This window comes from Cetorhinus maximus, chromosome 20 (assembly GCF_964194155.1).
Source record: "Cetorhinus maximus chromosome 20, sCetMax3.hap1.1, whole genome shotgun sequence".
NCBI lineage: Eukaryota > Metazoa > Chordata > Chondrichthyes > Lamniformes > Cetorhinidae > Cetorhinus > Cetorhinus maximus.
In genome coordinates this window covers 13,458,642-13,479,949 of record NC_135898.1, presented here as the reverse complement: position 1 = coordinate 13,479,949, position 21,308 = coordinate 13,458,642, and the positions used below count along the sequence as shown (strand labels likewise).

Here is a 21,308-nt window from a genome sequence, read left to right as displayed (position 1 = left end):
CGTACGGGGGGAAAAGTCTTTCGTAATTCACCACCAGTTTACCCCAGTAAAATGCTTTCCTCTCATCCATCGGGTGAACTCCGCTCACTGGCTGCAGACGCTTTCAGAGTTCCGCATGCGCAACCACCGCCGCGGCCTTCGGAGACCACGCATGCGCAGACACAAGGAGTCTGCCAGGGAGCCGCGCGTGCGCGCGCAGACAACGTCCGCTCCTCCGGGGAGCTGCGCGTGCGTAAACACACCCGAGTAACCGCCCCCTCCCCCCCACGGAGAGTCGCGCGTGCGCATAGTCGAGCCGCGCGAAATTTTGAATTTTGATTCAGGTAACGGATATCCGCAAAGTGAAAAACCGAGGAAAATTCGGGATCGAGCCCCGCCGGGTGGGGTAAAACGGCGTCGGAGACACCGGCCATCTACCCAAGAGCGCCTCAGGTGCCAGGTCAGTGCGGGGCCCATGCGATCTGAGGCTTTTTTTTTGTTCGCATGTCGGAGTCGGGCGGGTGGAGAAAACTAGGCCTGTCTCTGTCTGTCACTCACACACACTGCCTTTTAATGTTTGAAAGGACCTTGTATGTCGTAGGGTTGTCAACCCTCCAGGATTGACCTGCGATCCTCAGGAATCGAAGATCAATCTCCAGGTCACTTTCGTGTGTGCAACCCGGGAGAAAAAAAAATCAGAGAGATACAAAAACAGATTTTTGAATTTTCTCTTCGAACATTTCTCTTTACCAGAGATAAAAATATTGAAATGGGAAAACCCAGGCTGTTTGGCTGACAGTCAAACATCATCCAACTGGATTATGAGTCTTTTTAACCTTCCAATTGGCGTAGGAAGGCAATGTGGAACAAGGATGGATGTGTTGGCCGACTGATGGCTGGAGCTTGGGGGCAAGTTCATGTGATGAAACCTCCAAGAATACATTTAATCACAGTTGGCAACCCTGTTATCAAATACCGGGCGGCGCGTGTCAGCAGTCAATCAAGGCTGGAGTGGACCAGGCACCCAACCTGCAGCCAAAACCTTCTGTCCCACCTTTTGAACCACAATTAAGGTGCCTTGTGTCGACTGCAGATGCCTTCCTGTTTCAATCTGTGATTTCTCGATCACTGCTGCAACAATCCGTTCCCAAAACTCCAGGCCCACGAAAGGTGAATGAGAAATAGCCACGCAGAATTGAGTTAAATTGACAGGGATCTCAGTCGTTTCGGTTCCCATGTCTTATTGCATTACTGGTTGGTGTCTGAGCTGCATGACACACTGCTACTTACAGAGATATCTGTAAGTGTAGAAGCAATGTAGATAAATCAAAAGTATTACCATGGGAAGTATGTCAAAAACTTTTGTGTTTTGGCATCAATGTGCTAAATAAGCATTCATATGATGGGAGAGAGTGAAACTTGATTTTGGAGCATCCGAACACCCAAAATATAGATAAAAATAAAAAGCTAAAAGCTACTGCGGATGCTGGAAATCCAAAACAAAACAAAAACAGAATTACCTGGAAAAACTCAGCAAGTCTGACAGCATCGGCGGAGAAGAAATCAGTTAACGTTTCGAGCCTCCATGGCCCTTCGGCAGAACTGCAGCATAGTTTCAACAAGGGAGAAATATAAATTGGTTTAAGGTGGGTGGGGGGCGGGGGGGAAGAGACACATTGAGGGTGTGGTGTGAGCAGATAATCAAAAGATGTCAGAGACAAAAGGGTCAAAGAGGTGTTGAAGGTGGTGGTCTTTGTCTGAGAAAAGTGCTAATTAAGAATGGAATACAGGATATTCAAAGTACAGCTCTAGTGGGGGTGGGGTGGAAAGACTAAAGGTTTTAGTTTTAGATTTAAAAATAATGGAAATAGGTGGGGAAAGAAGAATCTATATAAATTATTGAAAAAAAAAGCGGGTGGGGGGGAAAAGAAACGGGGTGGGGATGGGGGGAGGGGGAGTTTAAGATCTAAAGTTGTTGAATTCAATATTCAGCCCAGAGGGCTGTAAAGTGCCTAGTCGGAAGATGAGGTGCTGTTCCTCCAGTTTGCGTTGGGCTTCACTGGAACAATGCAGCAAGCCAAGGACAGACATGTTGGCAAGAGAACAGGGTGGAGTGTTAAAATGGTAAGCGACAGGGAGGTTTGGGTCTTTCTTGCGGACAGACCGCAGGTGTTCCGCAAAACGGTCGCTCAGTTTGCGTTTGGTCTCTCCAATGTAGAGGAGACCGCATTGGGAGCAACGAATGCAGTAGACTAAGTTAGGGGAAATGCAAGTGAAATGCTGCTTCACTTGAAAGGAGTGTTTGGGCCCTTGGACGGTGAGGAGAGAGGAAGTGAAGGGGCAGGTGTTGCATCTTCTGCGTGGGCATGGGGAGGTGCCATAAGTGGGGGTTGAGGAGTAGGGGGTGATGGAGGAGTGGACCAGGGTGTCCCGGAGGGAACGATCCCTACGGAATGCCGTCAAGGGGGGTGAAGGGAAGATGTGTTTGGTGGTGGCATCATGCTGGAGTTGACGGAAATGGCGGAGGATGATCCTTTGAATGCGGAGGCTGGTGGGGTGATAAGTGAGGACAAGGGGGACCCTATCATGTTTCTGGGAAGGAGGAGAAGGCGTGAGGGAGGATGCGCGGGATATGGGCCGGACACGGTTGAGGGCCCTGTCAACGACCGTGGATGGAAAACCTCGGTTAAGGAAGAAGGAGGACATGTCAGAGGAGCTGTTTTTGAAGGTAGCGTCATCAGAACAGATGCGACGGAGGCGAAGGAACTGAGAGAATGGGATGGAGTCTTTACAGGAAGCGGGGTGTGAGGAGCTGTAGTCAAGGTAGCTGTGGGAGTCGGTAGGCTTGTAATGGATATTGGTGGACAGTCTATCATCAGAAATTGAGACAGAGAGGTCAAGGAAGGGAAGAGAAGTGTCAGAGATGGACCATGTGAAGATGATGGAGGGGTGGAGATTGGAAGCAAAATTAATAAATTTTTCCAGGTCCCGACGAGGGCATGAAGCAGCACCGAAGTAATCATCGATGTACCGGAGAAAGAGTTGTGGGAGGGGGCCGGAGTAGGACTGGAACAAGGAATGTTCCACATACCCCATAAAGAGACAGGCATAGCTGGGGCCCATGCGGGTACCCATAGCCACACCTTTTATTTGGAGGAAGTGAGAGGAGTTAAAGGAGAAATTGTTCAGTGTGAGAACAAGTTCAGCCAGACGGAGGAGAGTAATGGTGGATGGGGATTGTTGGGGCCTCTGTTCAAGGAAGAAGCTAAGGGCCCTCAGACCATCCTGGTGGGGGATGGAGGTGTAGAGGGATTGGACATCCATGGTGAAGAGGAAGCGGTTGGGGCCAGGGAACTGGAAATTGTTGATGTGACGTAAGGTGTCAGAGGAATCACGGATGTAGGTGGGAAGGGACTGGACAAGGGGAGAGAGAAGGGAGTCAAGATAACGAGAAATGAGTTCCGTGGGGCAGGAACAGGCTGACATGATCGGTCTGCCAGGACAGTTCTGTTTGTGGATTTTGGGTAGGAGGTAGAAGCGGGCCGTCCGAGGTTGGGCGACTATCAAGTTGGAAGCTGTGGGAGGAAGATCTCCAGAGGAGATGAGGTCAGTGACAGTCCTGGAAACAATGGCTTGATGTTCTGTGGTGGGGTCATGGTCCAGGGAGAGGTAGGAGGAAACGTCTGCGAGTTGACGCTCAGCCCAAAATATAGAAGTGAGAAATGAGAAGATGAGAAGAAAAATTGAAAAGCTGAAGGAGGGAGACCAAACATAACAACAATCAGACCATAACCAGGCATGGTCTGTTTGTGAAAATCATATTCAAATGTACAATACATATAGAACTAATGATAAATTTCCTTTGTCAACTAATACATGTATGAAAATACTCTGAGATTTTGGAGTAAAATGCCAGATCTTTCCTGCTTGAGCAGGGAAGCAGGTGTAGGGGACAGTGGAGAGTATTTCATGCATGTTGTATTTTTACATTAGTTTTTGACACTACTTTGCCTTGATGTTCTTATCTCGTATTTGTTTCTTACAGGACAAAATGGATACTTCGACATCAGTGTCCCGAGTGGGCACTGCTGACCATGTTTTTGTTTCTCCGGCTACAAGACGACAGGCAATTCAGAGCCTAAAGACCTCTGTAAAAATGGATGTTGCACCAAATGATGATGAACGTGAAAGGAGGGAGAGGAGGCGCTCAAAGGTGACTGACTTGCAGCTAAGTGGGACAGAGAGCCCACTGGTATCCCCAGTGCAAAGGTAGGGTTTATTGCTCCATTTATTTTTGTCTTTACTGAACATGCATGTAAGTTCACTTTTCAGGAAGGACCCTTGGATAGTCAGGTGTGGAAATCCTTTGCTTTCTGCCATGTAGGCCTCATTCCTCTATAACTGACTGCCTTTGATTTATTTTTTCCTCCTACTTAAGCCCTAGAATCTTCTGGGGTCCTTCCCAATTACGATAGCATGTTTATACAGTATAGGTAACTGACATTGCTGAAGTATTGTACTCGAAAACAGTCTGTAACCTCATGGCCCGGCATATCCTCCACTCTACCGGGGGATCAACCCTGGTTCAATGAAGAGTGCAGGAGGGCATGGCAGGAGCAGCACCGGGCATACCTAAAAATGAGGTGTCAACCTGGTGAAACTACAACACAGGACTACTTGTGTGCCAAACAGTGAAAGAAGCAAGCGATAGACAGAGCTAAGTGATTCCACAACCAAAGGATCAGACCTAAGCTCTGCAGTCCTGCCACATCCAGTCAACTCACTGGATGAGGAGGCTCCACAAATAGCTCGGGGTGGGGGGGCCAGCACGTAAGTGCAAAAGATAAGGCTGAAGCATTTGTTACAAGCTTCGGCCAGAAGTGCCGAGTGGATCATTCATCTCGGCCGCCTCCAGAGGTACCCAGCATCACTGATGCCAGTCTTCAGCCAATTCATTTCACTCCACGTGATATCAAGAAACCGCTGAAGGCACTGGATAGTGCAAAGGCTATGGGTCCAGACAATATTCCGGCAATAGTACTGAAGACTTGTGCTCCAGAACTTGCCGCGCCCCTAGCCAAGCTGTTCCAGTACAGCTACAACATTGGCATCTACCCAGCTATGTGGAAAATTGCCTAGGTATGTCTTGTACACAAAAAGCAGGACAAATCCAACCCAGGCAATTACTGTCCCATCATCAGTAAAGTAATTAATGGAAGGGGTCATCAACAGTGCTATCAAGCGGCACTTGCTCAGCAATAACCTGCTCACTGATGCCCAGTTGGGGTTCCGCCAGAGCCACTCAGCTCCTGACCTCATTACAGCCTTGGTTCAAATGTGGACAAAAGAGCTGAACTCTTGAGGTGAGGTGAGAGTGACTGCCCTTGACATCAAAGCTGCATTTGACGTCAAGGATCCCTAGCAAAATTGGAGTCAATGGGAATCAGGGGGAAACTCTCCACTGGTTGGAGTCACACCTAGCACAAAGGAAGTTGGTTGTGGTTGTTGGAGATCAGTCATCTCAGCTCCAGGTCATCACTTCAGGAGTTCTCTCAGGGTAGTGTCCTCGGCCCAACCATCTTCAGCTGCTTCGTCAATGACCTTCCTTCCATCATAAGGTTAGAAGTGGGGATGTTCGCTGATGATTGCACAATATTCAGCACCATTTTTGACTCCTAAGATGCTGAAGCAGTCCATGTCCAAATGCAGCAAGACCTGGACAATATCCAGGCTTGGGCTGACAAGTGGCAAGTAACATTCGCGCCACACAAGTGCCAGGCAATGACCATCTCCAACAAGAGACTCCAACCATCTCCCCATGACATTGCTGAATCTGCCAATATCAACATCCTGAGGGTTACCATTGATCAGAAACAGTACTGGACTAGCCATATAAATACTGTGGATACCAGAGCAGTTCAGAGGCTAGGAATCCTGCAGTGAGTAACTCCCCTCCTGACTCCCCAAAGCTTGTCCACAGTCTACAAGGTACAAGTCAGGAGTGTGATGGAATACTCTCTACTTGCCTGGATGAGTGCAGCTCCCACAAGAGTCAAGAAGCTTAACACTGTCCAGAACAAAGTAGCCCGCTTGATTGGCACCATATCCACAAACATTCACTTCTTCCACCACTGACGCACAGGAGCAGCAGTGTGTACCATCTACAAGATGCACTGCAGGAATTCACCAAGTCTCCTTAGACAGCACCTTCCAAACCCACAACCGCTACCATCTGGAACGACAAGCGCAGCAGATTGATGGGAACACCATCACCTGAAAGTTCCCCTTCAAGTCACTCACCATCCTGGCTTGGAAATATATCGCCGTTCCTTCACTGTTGCTGGGTCAAAAGCCTGGAACTCCCCCCTCTAACAGCACTGTGGCTCTACCTTCACCACATGGACAGCAGTGGTTCAAGAAGGCAGATCACCACCACCTTCTCACGGGCAACTTGGGATGGGCAATAAATGCTGGCCCAGCCAGCGAAGCCCACATCCCGTGAATGAATAAAAAACATCATGATTCTTCTGCCTAGGTTTGGCTGAAAGATGAGCTGTGGATGAGCAGCTCCTGTACATTGAACTAACTCATTCTGACTGTCACTCATTGTTACAGGGGGACCCCACAATCCTTTGAAGCCAAGCTATCAAATAATCAGATATCTGAACATTATTCTACCTGCATCAAACTATGCTCTGAAAATGTAAGTAGCGCTGACCTTTGTTCTCATTTCAGAATTGAATTGTTTTTTCCTTTGCAATGTTAAAATGATTCCGATTTAGAAAAGAAAATGGGCTTCTTACACGCTTGGGTCTTGTACCTAGAATAACCGAGAACTTGTTGAATCACTTTGAAAGGATCATCCTTTGTGCATAATCTAGGCTGCCACTTGATTGGAATTCTAATCAAGTGTTGCTGCTTTCTCAGAAGTGAGGCTCAAGACCACATTTACCCATTCAGGTGATAAAAGCGATGCAAAAACCAGAGCGCTCTCCATCTGTCCTGCCCAACATTCGTCTTTCAGCTTAACTAGTCATTTATCTTAAAAACATGAAATAAACAAGGCTGATAAATGGGATTAGGTAGGTAGGTCAGGTGTTTCTCACGTGTTGGTGCTGACTCGAAGGGCCTCTTCTGCACTGTGATTCTGTGAAACTGAAAATGTTGGGAATACCCAGCAGGTCTGTCAGTGTCTGAAAGATGGCAGATTAAGGTTTCAGTTTTATACCCGGAGTCCTGCTGTTTATTTCTAGCCTTTTTTGCAGAGTAATGCTGGTGTAGCATCGTGGTTGTTTTGCATACACAGCAGCAATCACCGTAATTCATCCTGTCAAACACTGATGTGACAAAATTCTTGTTACAGTTTTGGATTTTTTTGTCTATTGTTCCACATGAAGGACTTTTACATGTGCAATGTTAAAATATGTTTTCTTTAATAAAAGCTTTCCTAAAGCTTTTCAAGATAACTCAGTGGTAAATTGTGGATTTTGAGACAAATGAACTGTAATTGATTTCTGAGATGAGGTGATGCTTCTTTACAAAACTATGGCCAATATGCTGACAAAACTGGTCATTCAGAAAGATAGCTAGTACCTTGGTGTTGAAGAACTTGCTCGGGGTTTGGAAAAATGCTATTAAAGTTATTGTGTCAGTCAAGCAGCAGCTGGCTCCAATGAAAGTTAACTCAAGCTACCGTTTGGAGAGGTTGAAGAAGTGCCCGTGGCATGGAGATCCAGTTCAGATCTCAATGGAGTTTGATTGTTACATTCCTGGGTCCTGCCACTGCACAGGTATAAGGCAGTGGGAGTCAAGTTTTATTTAAAAATTAGGCACCCAGGCCACTTAAGGAAGTGACTGACAACATTGAACATGAAAAGGAGTCTGCAACAGACTTGAATTTGCAGCAATACAGTCTAATTGCATTATTTATTCTGTGACTCTCGTAGAAAATCACCACAAAGAATGCATTTGGTCTTCACTTGATTGATTACATGGCTGACCTCCTCAAAGAGAAGGAATCTGAACTCACCAATTTCAAGGTTAGAAAGGCATACAATACATCAGATCTTATTCAGTTGTTCTAATAACATCTCTCCTGTGACTGCTCGAGGCCAGAACATCCTTTTAGACCTCTGCAACTTCATCTTCACTGTGACTGTGAATGATCTCTATTAACTCTAGTTCTCTAGTTTGGAATGCATCTCATCAATCGGCTTCTGTTACCGATTTGAAGGGTAAGCGCTTGAGTTGTGTGCTGTGATGTTAGCTATTGCAAATGCCTCAGAGAGCAGATTTTTGAATCTGCTGTTTTAATCTAATGAAAGGAGAAGGCTTACGATTCAACAGCATGCAAGTTTTGTATGAGTTATAATATATTTTTAATTTTCCCTGCCTTCTCTGTTCTGGTGACCTCTCTACTTGGGCTTCCTGTGACCTAAAGCAGGAATTTTTATCTGCCAGATTCAGTCTACACTGCACCTTGGCTTCACAGTTTCAGTTGAGACACAATGAGCAAGTTATTTGCTTAAGCTCTATCAAGTTCATTGCAAGTCTAGTCCACTTTTGAAGCACAAAAGTACAAGAGCTCCAGTTAAGAAAGAGCTAGATGAAGTACTCAGCAGGTCAGGCAGCATCTGTGGAGAGAAACAGAATTAGCACTTGAGGTCTATGAACTTTTATCAGAACAGATGGAGGATAGAAGTATCAGAGTTTTTAAGTCAGTAGGACCGGAGAGGGGGCAGGAAGAATAAAAGGGAAGGTCTGTGATAGGGTGGTGGGCAGGAGACATTAACTAATCAAGATTTAATGGTGCAAAAGCCAAAGACAATGGTAATGGGTACAGTAAAGATAGTTGTCGAGGTGAGGTGTCAATGGCTATATAACAGCCATTTAAATGCAACATCAAGGGATAAAGAAAGGAATGAGCCATATAAAAAAATCATCAGGGTCGTTTCCTAGGCCCAACCATATGCAGCTGCTTTATCAGTGATCTTCCTTCCATCATAAGGTCAGAAGCGGGTATGTTTGTTGATGAAGCAGTCCATGCCCAAATGTATCTAGGCCTGGGCTGACAAGTGGCAAGTAACATTCGCGCCACACAAGTGCCAGGCAATGACCATCTCCAACAGGACAGAATCTAACCATTGCCCCTTGACATTCAATGATATTGCCATCACTGAATTCCCTGGGGTTTACCATCGACCAGAACTGGTCTATACATATAAATACTGTGGCCACAAGAGCATGTCAGAGGCTAGGAATCCTGTGGCGAGTAACTCAGCTCCTGACTCCCCAAAGCCTGTCCATCATCTACAAGGCACAAGTCAGGAGTGTGATGGAATACTCTCCACTTGCCTAGATGAGTGCAGCTCCAACAGCATTCAAGAAACTTGACATCATCCAGGACAAAGCAGCCCACTTGATTGGCACTCCATCCACAAACATTCACTCCTTCCACCACCAATGCAAAGTGGCAGCAGTGTGTACCATCTACAAGATGCACTGCAGGAACAAACCAAGCATCCCTAGACAGCACTTTCCAAACCCACACCCACTACTATCTGGAAGGACAAAGGCAGATGGTAACACTATCACCTGCAAGCTCCCCTCCAAGCCACTCACCATCCTGACTTGGAAATATATCGCCGCTCCTTCACAGTTGCTGGGTCAAAATCTTGGAACTCCCTCCCTAACAGCACTGTGGGTGTACTGACACCATGTGGACTGCAGTGGTTCAAGAAGGCAGCTCACCACCACCTTCTCATGGGCAATTAGAGATGGGCAATAAATGCTGGCCTTGTCAGTGACACCAACCTCCCATGAATGAATAAACTAAAAACATAGAAAAAGATGGAGGCAGGGGTTCTGATCTAAAGCTGTTGAACTTAATGTTGAGTCTTGAGGGCTGTAGAGGGCCTAGATGAAAGACTAAGTTCGTTGAGCTTGCATTGATCATCATTGGAACGCTGGCATGGCATGGACAGAAAGGTCAGAGTGGGAGAAGAATGGAGAATTAAAATGACATGTGATCTGAAGAGGTAATAAGAGGTAGGCCATTGAGGACTGAGATGAGGAGGAATTTATTCACTCAGAAGGTGGTGAATCTTTGGAATTCTCTACCCCAGAGGGCTGTGGAGGCTGTTTTTGGCTATATTCAAGAAATAGATTTCTAGATATTAAAGATATCAAGGCATACGGGGTTCGTGTGGGGAAATGGTGTTGAGGCAGAAGATCAGCCATGATCTAGTTGAATGTCAGACCAGGCGCAAGGGGTTGAATGTTCCTGTTCCTATGTTTCTATGAAGCTCGGCAGCCATGCTTGTGGACCAAACAGAGGTGTTCTGAAAGCCGTCACCCAGTCTATGCTGCATCTCCCCAATGGCACAGAAGATTAGACTGAACAGAAAATAGCAATTTAATCTATTTTGCAAATAGCTCACAGAACTAACTTGCATTATCGCACCAATTTGTTAAGCTGGGACTTTATAACTGATTTCAGATGGCAGCTGGCACGTTGGATGCTAGTACTAAGATCTATGCTGTGAGAGTGGATGCAGTTCATTTAGACGTGTTCAGGATCCTGGGGGGCCTGGGAAAGAACACTGAAGAGCAAGGTGCTGGTGAGCAACTGCAAATATACATCTTTTTTTCTCCTCATTTAAAATGAAAGCTTAGTTTTATTATTGCTCAACACCTAGTTGCATCAAGGTGAGAGAAAAGTCCTATCATAATGTGGAATATTAGATTTCTTTCCTCCTGTCCCCTTGCATAAAAATATAAATTTAGAATTGTGATATTAATTATGATTTGGGAAAAGCTTTTGTTTGCTTTTTATAAATTTTACTATCCACCTGTGTGTTTTAACATACAATGACTGTTTTCTGTGTAAAGAGGTAAATCCTGAGTCTTCTGAAGGTCAGAACACAAAAGGCGCTCAGAAACAAAACAGGAGAAAGCACTCGTACAAAACCATTGAGCAGAACTTGAGCAACATCACGTACGGAGCGAATGACATGAAGTGCGAGGTGAGATTATTTTTCCTTTGAAAGTGGCCATATGATTCAATGGATTTCAAAAATCTTTCTGTGATTGATCAAGTAATTACTCTAGATAATAAGGGTCGATAGGCTGCTCAACCATAGATGGAATCATGGCTGTGCTGAATCCGGCGGTCCTTCTTGACACTACACATTGAAACTTCTAGCAGAAATCATCTGAATATCAATCGGGCACAGGAACATTACTTCCCTATTTTTACATTAACTTGCTGTGACATTTTGCATCAGGAAACTGAGGAAGGTTCTCATTTCCTTTCATAAATTTTAGAATCTTCATTGTGTTTGACCCATTTAGTTATGTAGTTAAAGTCTATGGAATGTAGATCTCATTCTAAGTAAACAATTTTAACACCATTCTTAATGACCTGATGAAATGAAGAATGATAGCAACTTACATTTTCTAATATTTTACTAAAATATAAATGAGGAATGGAATATTGACACATCTTTGTTTTAAGAAGCAAAACAAAGAATACTGGTTCAGAACATAATTCCAGTAAAGTTTAAAGATACCTTGTATTTTGTAGATTGACCCAATGTTCCAGAAGGCTGCCTCGATGTTTGATGAATGCAGCACAGTTGGGGTTTTCATGGTTAATCTGCAGACGTATGGACACTCTGCTCAGCTGCTGTTTGATTCAGACGCCAAACTCATTGAAACTGGTCCCGCACCGGAATTGCCACCCATTGGCCATGTGGAGATATCTGACTTTGAAGGCAAGTTTTTTTTTAAGCTGTTAAATGGCAACATTTCTGTTACTGCAGAAGTACTTCTACAAGTCTCGTATCACTGGTGGTTGCTACCTTATCAGCTTCTCCTCCTGTAGTGAAGGATAATCTATGCTAATCCACTGTTTGCGGTTTCATGCTTCCAGTCACTTGGGCAGTAATCACGCACTGGTTACAAGTAATATAGCCTCTTTTGTTTGTGTTCTTCCTGAATCTTTCCAGTAAAGGTTTTTAAATCACTGGATCGTAAATGTCAATGTGACTGGCAGGAGACAGTTTGGGTGACTGCTAAAACACTGAGTTGGCCCAGAGTTGTTCCTTCAGTGTGCATTTAACTGCCAGATCTCAATGTGATGGACAGTATCTGGGGAGAGGGGATGGCTCCTGTCCAGCAATGTGTCAGTTCATAACTTGTTGCCAGATTAGGCAACCCTAGAAGCTGGCACATTGAACCAGCTGGCAAGCTCCAATACCCTGGTGTGGCTGTCTTATCTGGCAGTGATTATATATATCTCTCTCTGCTGATGAGTTTTTCCAGCAAATAGTCTTTGAGCCCATATTTGAAAGTAGCGTTCTGCTAATCATTCCAATTGGCCATCCTCCGTAAGTGAGCCCGGAGAAGAAATGTCAACAGGTTATTAATTCAAAGAGGGTATGAAAATTAACAATTGCCTTGCTCCTCATTACCATAAATGGTGTTGTTTGCAGTTGGAATAATTTGTACTGAGAACCTTGGCTGATTTTGTTTTTTTCCCTGTAGCTCCAATCACCCATTGAATCACCCACAGCATTGGTTCAGGTGATTTTTTTCTAATTTTACAGGAGACATTAAAAGTCATGAATTGAGCAGGTGGTACGTAAACAATTCCAATTAGAACAAATTTAGGACTATGTCGTTTTGTATAATCAGATCAGGACCAAGTTGTGATGCTTGCCAACCTTCAAATTGACTTTAGGTGCTGGCTTCACCATTGTGTCCAGACTTTTCCTTGGAACAGCATTTTATTCCATGTGCTAGCCTGTAAACTGCCTCCTATTTAAGTTTTGTTTCCATTTAACTTCTGACAGACCTTCAGCAGTCTCTGAAAGACAAGACAATCTGTCCTTCATTTGAAGATTTTCAGTTTACAAATTGGGACAGTGAGGCCCACAATCAGGTAAAGCAAACAGTCTGTCTCATTTATGATATCTTCCTAGGATAAGCCTCCTCATACTTCTACATGTGTATTTGTAGAATAAACAGTTCTGGTATCATAAGTGTTTTCTAAAAAAATAAAATGGCTGAACTGAATGTGTGTGTATGTGTGTGTGTATTGCCTCGCTGGTTATTCATGTTTAATACTGAATGTAGTTTATGGCTTACTGTTATTCTCGATATAGATAAGCACAAGACTGATGAGTGTTTGGGAGGGAGAATTTATTTCTGCTTTGTGTAAGGTATTTCACTGAATGGACTGTGCTCATCTATTTAGTGTTGTTTTGAGAGACTTTAAATTTTAATTTTAATGTGACTTTTTGCTTTTTGTGTGTTTAAAATGTGTTGGTAATCCTTCCAATATAATTCTAACCCCAACTCATTCAGGTTGATTTATAATCCACTATTTTGAGCCCTGTCGATATTCTTGTGATTAAGCACACAGCCACAATCATCCAATTTCTCCTCCTCAGGCTGTTTCTTCGATGATGGAGAAATTCAAGAAAAGCAACCACTTATTCGATATGAATGCAGAACCAGAATTTGCAGATAGTCAGCTGGGAGGCAATGCCACTGTGGTGGACGACTTTGACGGTGATCTTTGTGATGATGCTGGAGACCTGATGGGCCAGGATTTTGATAACCAGCAGGAATCATCGATGATGGCAAATGGTCAAGGCTGGTAAGAGGGGTGTTTCACAAGCTCCAAAATACTGACTGGTCACAGCAATTACTGGTGCTCCAGGAGTGCACATCAAAACCTATTTCATTTAAACTAAGTCAGCATTTTAAGTAAAAGTAAGGGAATTACTGAACTTGCCAATCAGTATTATTTAGAGACCTGAGTTGGAACAGTACCACTTGAGATTAAAAATCTGTTCACCTGAATATTTCTAAACTGGAAAGTATTTGATTAACATCTTTCATCTCTTTCATAGTAAAGAAATGATTCCTCTCTCAGATGTGGATTTCAACAGCCTTTGTGTCCAACTTTCAAACCAGCCAGGGGAATATTCCTACTTCAGCCCCAGAATAATGAAGATGTGGGCAGGCCCTAATCACTGGCGTTTCAAACCTCGACAGAAAGGTGAGTGTAACAGCAGAGGTAGATGACTGTGAGTCCTGGGCCACAGGTGCTGAAGTGTCAGCATGTTTGTTTCACTGTGATAAAATCATTCTTAGAAATTGGTTCTCCAAAAGTTGTTTATATTTTTTTCCAATTGTATCACAGTGAGGCTAGCCATAATCTTATCAAATAGCAGAGCAGACTTGAGGGGCCAAATGGCGTACTCTTCCTAATTCGTATGTTTGTATGGGTGAGGGACCTGAATTTTCACAAGGAAAATTTAATTGGATAGTGCGCTATAAGTCCACTGATTTTAATAAAGCTTGATAATTATATGTCAGACAAATACTCTGAATTCCATATGAATATGTTGAAGCAAATAACTGTAGGAGATGTAACTGAAGACAGTGAGTGGGACAGAAATGGTACAAAAATAGGATCTGTGCCTTGTTGAATGAATGTTAGCGATTCAATGCACCTTCGATAATTGATTTTTTTTTCTCTTCAACAGAGGCCATCACTGATAAAAATAGGAAAAAACAAGCCAAGAAAATATTTGAAATTAACTTCGATGAGAATATCAATTTTGAGACTCAGTTCAGAGAAACCAGGGTTGGTATAACAACATTAGAGCATCTATCACAGGGGTTATATTTTATTATTTAAATTAACAGACTTAGATAAAGGCCGAAGACCCATAGTACAAGGAACATCTACGGTTGAAATGGAAAGATGACCAGATAATTCACGAATACAGTAGTTAAACTTGATTTTCAAAGGGTTTAAGGGGAAGGGTGGAGTTGAGAAATTCCAAAGTTGTGACTAAGTAGGGAAGAATAACAAACAAGCAGGGCTATGAAGATAGAGCGGGGGAATGGGCTGATTGGATTGCTCAATAGAGGGCTGGCATGGACATATTGGCCTGAATGGCCTCTTGCTGTGCTGTGATGGCTTTATGACTATAAATTGGCGGGTGGAGTTGAAAAGGGGAATGGAGAAATGATTGAAGCAAGTTCGAGGAATTAAAGCAAGAAGTGACAGAGATACTGTCTTGTGACACAAGCAGTGGGTTTGTACTCTGTATGTGAGATGTAGTGATGGTTAATATTCCCTCGAAGTTCCCAGACAACAATTTGGAATGTGCAGCGCACAAGCTAACAGGCCGTGCATAAGCAGCAGTCCCTTTAAGATCGTTGCCTGGACTTGCGCACAACCTAAAGGGATTGTGCAGTGGAACAAATGGGCCAGGCACAGTGAAGGGACATGAGAGGGATTGGCAGTGGTACATCCAAGATAGACTGTCTACGTGTGTGCTTCCATCCCACTAGATCACCACATTGTATAAACATGTATGGGCTGAGGTTTGTCTCTCAGAAGAGGTGAGGATCCCTGGGAGTGTCTTTATATCGGGTGTGACTTTTTTGATGTTTTGGAAGGACAAGAGGTTCGATGTATGAACCGTTACTGTTGTGATATTTCCTCTAGGCTGCCACAATAATCTCAAAAGCTGCATTAGACCGACGCAGTAGAAAGCTGACTACACTGCCTACCGATTTCCATTATGATCCAGACAACATTACCCGTTTGTTCCTTAAACCTTCTGTCACGGTAAATGAAGTACTTTTTCCAATAAATTAAAATAATGAAACATGAACAACGTCAAAACATTTTGTCACATTTCATTATATCAGTGTTGAGTATTCATAAGTTAAGGCACCTAAAAGGAGTCCAAAAACACAAGAGTTTTATGAGGTGGGCTCAGTTTCATAATTCTCCATGTGATGAGTTTCCATTATTAGCTATTTCACTCTGGAGATGCCAACTGCTTCCTTATAAAAGTGGAAACTGAGAAAATGATTGATCTTTGCCCATGGGTGGCAGAAAGAAGCTAGTTGCCTATCCTGATGATGAGAATTGTGACCAAACAAAAATCAAAATGGAGGAAAATGACTTAAATGAGAATGTCTGTCTCAGATAGCATTCAGCCCCATGTAAAGCTCCCTATACTTTTCCATCAAGTGCTTGCAGGTAGATAAAGCATGGCTTCAACAGAGAGTAATCCCACCGCCCTCTCACCACTGTAGAACAGCTCTTGGTACACCAGTTTGGCAGGTGGTTGGTCAGAGTTGTGTTACCTGAAGTATGAGGAAGGTGCCGCTAACTTATCCTTTCCCTATAGACTGAATTTGCTGAATACATTAGAAATGGGGTTAAATGATGGACAGTAAACCTCTCTAAAGTACTAATGTGTAAAATATTTCTGGTAAAGGGCTCTGTATTCTCCATTTATTTGTGATATTTGGCCCAGGAGTGTTTGATGCAGGCATCATTTTCAAAGTTGGACTGAGGGTTCCGGTTTTCATTGTTGGCTTCCCTTACTTTGATCACTGAAATATTCCACTAAAATTGTTTACAGCTAAAGCGGATTTTGAAAGAAAATATTTGTCCAGACCAAGATGAAAGAATCGGAGAATATGATTATAACAACCCCAATGATACATCAAACTTCTGCCCCAGAGCTCAGGTCTGTATTTATTTCTCACATTCTTTTTTAAGATTTTTAAAAATTAATTCCTTTCTTAGCATGGTTTCCTTTTTATTTTTTCTACAGTCTGATAGTGATGATGAAAACGATGGGTTTGTTGCTGCAAATGACTCCTTCGATGGTGCATTGGAGCAAGATGAGAATGGCTTGGAGCTAAATGGCAAGGAGTTAAATATCACAACCTATGGAGGAGAAAACTTAGTGGCAGAGCCTCAGAAAGTAAGTGGATTGCAAGCTATAATCAAGATTACAAAGCTACTTCGCTGTATTTCAGGCAGGGTAGGGGATGAGCTCTTCTGTTCATGAGCAGAGCAGGAATACTTGTTCTTGATGTTTCGACAGCCCTTGCACTGGAATATGTGGTACTGGCAAATGCTTTTCTTGTACGGATGTGTCACCATGTGCCAGCCTGACTCACTTGTAACAGATGGTGAAGAATAGAGGACTATGCAGGGAAAAAAAACAAATTTGATCACTCAGGTCTCTTACTTCAATGTTGCCTGTGCAAAGGATTACTGTTGTACATACTTAATCTGGGCTTCCGTGTTAGTTAAATAGAATAAGAAATGTGATGGATGGCAATGAGTTTGAAAGTTTACAATTCTAATCCTAAATTCTGATTATTTATAGGTCAACAAAATCCTGTTGAATTATTCAAAGATAGCAAAAAAGATGGATGTGAAAAGATTGAAGCAGAACATGTGGGATCTCCTTACTGAAAATGCACGCATCCCAGATGGAAAGGTGAAGAAAGTGCTGAATAGGATTAGTAAATGTTGAAAAACTTCCCAATTTATTATAGTCTGGGTACTCCTATAAGAAGCTGTGTTGCTGCTATTGCAGTGACCCGGAGAAGCTGCAACCAGCTCACCAAGCAAACTTAGTATTGGAAACCTGTTTAAAATATACTCCCATCTTCAGTGCTCATAGGTTGTGAGTTCAAGGCCCTCTTCAGAGACTTGAATACATAATCGAGGTCGACAACCTGGTGCAGCATTGATGGAGTTTTATGAGGTGTTGTGTTTTGGATGAAAGGTTATACTGAGGTCCTGTCTGCTCTCTAGCAGATATAAAGAATACCATGGTACCATTTTGAAAACAGCCAAGGAGTTCTCCCATGTCTCCTGACCACTATTTACCCCTGGAACACCATCACTAAAACAGGTTATCTGGTCATTGTCTTAATATAGTTTGTGGGAGTTTGATATGTGTAAATTAGCTGCCACATTTCCTGTGGGCGGGAGGGAAGGGTAGGGTGAACAAGGCTAAGGTTGGCCTGCCTGCCCTTACCGTAATTGAGGCCCTAAAGTGGCCTATTAAAGGCCACTTAAGCAACGCTTCCCGCCCAGCTGTAATTTTGAAGTTGGCGGGAGGAGGTCAGGGATGGGGCCGAAGGCCAGCAGGTTAGCCTGCTCAGGATTCAACAGGGAGAAGTGGGTGTGTGTCTACATTACGGGTCCCCTTTCCTGATTTGGTTTGGCTCCTAGCCACCTTCCTCAGGTACTCATTGCCCCCGCTCTTCCCCGAGATCCCCACAGTTATCTGGTCCTGGGACTCCTGGCACTTAGAATCTGGTGATTAGCTGTAGTAGTAGCACTGGCCACTGCTCCTGGTGATGCGACTGGAACTACAGAGGGTTCTGGTCAATCAGATTGCCTGCTGGCTCTCTGAGGCAGGACTTCATCCAGAGTGAGGGGTAGAAGTCCTGCCTCCAGTCAGTTAATGGCTGCCAAGATCAGTAGGTGCATTTCCTGCTGGCTTTTTCAGCCCCACCTTCTGAAAAATTTTCCCTATGTTACAAAAGTACTTCAGTGGCTGTTAAGTGTTGTGGGATGTCCTCAAGTTGAGAAAGGTCCAATATAAAAGCAAGTAGTTTTCTTTTCAATTAAACAGAATGGAGTGACTGACGAGTTGGAAATCGATGTAATGACAGTGAAAGGACAGCAAAGCTTCACATCTATCACCAAGAATCTGTTTGAAAGGTTTGTTTTTTTTTAAACTTGTGTGGATAGCCCTACTGATAAATGTGCTGTCTGTCTGTTCAATTGGCCATCATTTTGTATTTGAATAAAGAATTATAATTTATTTTAGAAATAGTTCTTCAAATGATTAGAATCATAGAATGGTACAGCATAGAAGGAGCCCACTCGCCCTCAAGTCTAAACTGGCTCTTTGAAAGAGCAATTCTTTTAGTCCCACTCCCCTACTCTTTTTGCCCAAATCTCAGCAATTTATTTTCCTTCAAGTATTGATAATAAATGATCCAGTTGGTAAGTTTAGTGACATAATGCCCAACAGAGCAGAACTGGGAGTCTGAAAGGTATAGAGACCAGCCAGCTTCATATTTTTTCATTTATTTATGGGATGTGGACATTGGGAGCAAGACCTGCATTTATCGTCCCTCCCTCATTACCCTTAAACATAGAAACATGGAAAATAGGAGCAGGAGTAGGTAATTTGGCCTTTTGAGTCTGCTCTGCCATTCAATATGATCATGGCTGATCCTCTATGTAAGCGCCATACTTCTGTGCTCTCTCCCCATAACCCCTTGATGCCTTCAGAATCCAGAAACCTATCAAGGTAGGTGGTGGTGAGCTGCCACTGCCTTGAACCCCTGAAGTCATGTAGTGTAGGGACCCACAGTGCTGTTGGAAAGGGAATTCCAGTTTTTGACCCAGTGACAGTGAAGGAACAACCACATATTTCCAAATCGGCACGGTGTGTGACTTGGAAGAAGCTTGTAGGTGGTGGTGTACCCATGTGCCTGCTGCCCTTGGATCTTCTTGGTGATAGACATCACAAGTCCCCAGATGTTCGTGAGGAGGACTTTGCAGAGTCAACTGGGCTTTGTTGTAGGCAGTGCCTATGGTTGTGCCAGGTGGCCTGTTAGGTTATTTTTTCCCCGGGATTTTCCTACAGAATTTTGATATACTTGAGTGGTTTGCTAGGCTATTTCAGAGGGAAGTTAAGAATCAACCACAGTGCTGTGGGTCTGGAGTCACATGTAGGCGAGACCAGGTAAGGATAGAAGATTTCCTTCCTGAAGGACATCTGTGAATCAGATGGATTTGTAAGACAATCTGATATTAAACGACCATAATTGCTGAGACCAGCTTTTCATTCCAGATTTATTAATTGAAGTTAAATTTCTCTAACTCCTATGGTGCGATTTGAAATCATGTCTCCAGAGCATTAGTCTGGGCTTCTGGATTATCTGTAATATTACCACTATGCTACCGTTCCTGTTTCTGTACACTTAATTGTACCAATGTAGTCTTCATGATGGTTGTGTCTAATTACTACTACTTTATTATGTCCACAGATTGCCCAGCACAATGGCAAAGAACTTGTCTGTTCCCATGGCATTTGCCTGTTTGCTGCATTTAGCCAATGAAAAGGTATGTATCATTTCACCAAATGTTTAATAAGTGAATGAACATCATACAACTAAAAGTTGAGCAGCATAGTTTAGCCCTTAACCTTTGAGGCTGATCACAATTAGGATCATGAGGGCTGGAGTAGTTGAGATGTTTAAGTTGCATGTTTAAAAGCGTTTTATTATCTTACAGAATCTTGAAATTGAAGGAAAGGAAGATTTGTCTGATGTTGTTATCAAACAAGGAATCTGAAGACATCTTTAATGTACATAGCTGTAGAAGATTGGTTGAATGGACTGTACATAGTTGTAAATATTTTCTTTGACAGTAAGCCTTACATTGTGGCTGTTGCCTCACCTCATAGATGCCCTTCTCAGGCATAATTTCTGTGTGTAAATGTATTTCGAAAACCTGTCGACAACTTATCAGCCTTGAAATTATGCTTGAGATTTATTTTAAATAATGAATACCCTTGCTAATATTGTAGAGAGGACTTTTGGATAATTACATTAAGTATTTGTACCTATTATCTATCCCACTGTCATTTGAAGACTGTAGGTGGTGTATTTGCCAAACAAATTGAATAAAGTTTTTTTTACTCATACACAGCATGTAGGCATTGCGGTCAAGGCAAGTATTCATTGTCCATACTTAATTGCTCTTTGAATTGCTTGCTTGATAACTGAAAACTTCCCTCTGAAGCCAAAGAGTCAACCACAATGCTGTGGGTCTGCAATCACATACAGGCCAGACTGAGTGATGACAATAGAATCCCTTCCCTTAAATACATTAGTGAATCAGTTGGGCTTTTATGATGATACAGTAGCTTGACAAGCACCTTTACTGATAATAGCTTTTAATTTCAGATTTATTTAATTAACTTATATCTCTGGATCATGAGTCCAGGCTGATGGATTATAAGTATATTCACATTGAGTGCTGTACCTTATCTAATGGAGTTCAGGATTTAAAAAGAATAATTTTGGTGTAAAATTAAAACTCAAAAGGTCATTGATCAAGGTCTCATCTGCTCAATGACCTTTTGAGTGCATGAAAGATGGCACTTCCCCAAGAACAATAGAGTTCTCCCCATTGTCCTGGTCAATAGTTAGACTTCAACCCATGCTACTACAATCATGATCCAATTATTTTCTTTTCCTGTGTGCAAATTGGCTGCTGCATTCCCATGTATGACAATAATGATCAAAGTTTAAAAAGTATGTTACTGGTAAAGTGCTTGGGAACTTCCTCAGGCTGTGAAGGGTCTTATATAAATGTGTTTGTTCCTTCATGTGTGCTTCTCATGGAGGTGGCATTTTCACAGGATCCTTCACCACCATTTGTACTTAGTTCAGTTACA

General features: G+C 43.1%; 1 protein-coding gene across 1 annotated transcript; it reads left to right on the top strand.

Annotated features, from left to right (window-relative positions):
- The first annotated feature begins 298 nt into the window (after window positions 1-298).
- Window positions 299-20,558, top strand: ncaph (non-SMC condensin I complex, subunit H). The gene is made up of 18 exons (XM_078565505.1): window positions 299-439; window positions 4,025-4,248; window positions 6,595-6,682; window positions 7,926-8,018; window positions 10,478-10,598; window positions 10,870-11,003; window positions 11,564-11,753; window positions 12,834-12,922; window positions 13,434-13,642; window positions 13,899-14,047; window positions 14,538-14,638; window positions 15,512-15,634; window positions 16,443-16,550; window positions 16,638-16,790; window positions 17,202-17,315; window positions 18,465-18,553; window positions 19,894-19,969; window positions 20,141-20,558. Exons 2-18 carry the CDS (start codon window positions 4,031-4,033, stop codon window positions 20,198-20,200), a joined length of 2,115 nt encoding a protein of 704 aa, XP_078421631.1. The 5' UTR covers window positions 299-439; window positions 4,025-4,030; the 3' UTR covers window positions 20,201-20,558.
- Window positions 20,559-21,308: the final 750 nt, after the last annotated feature.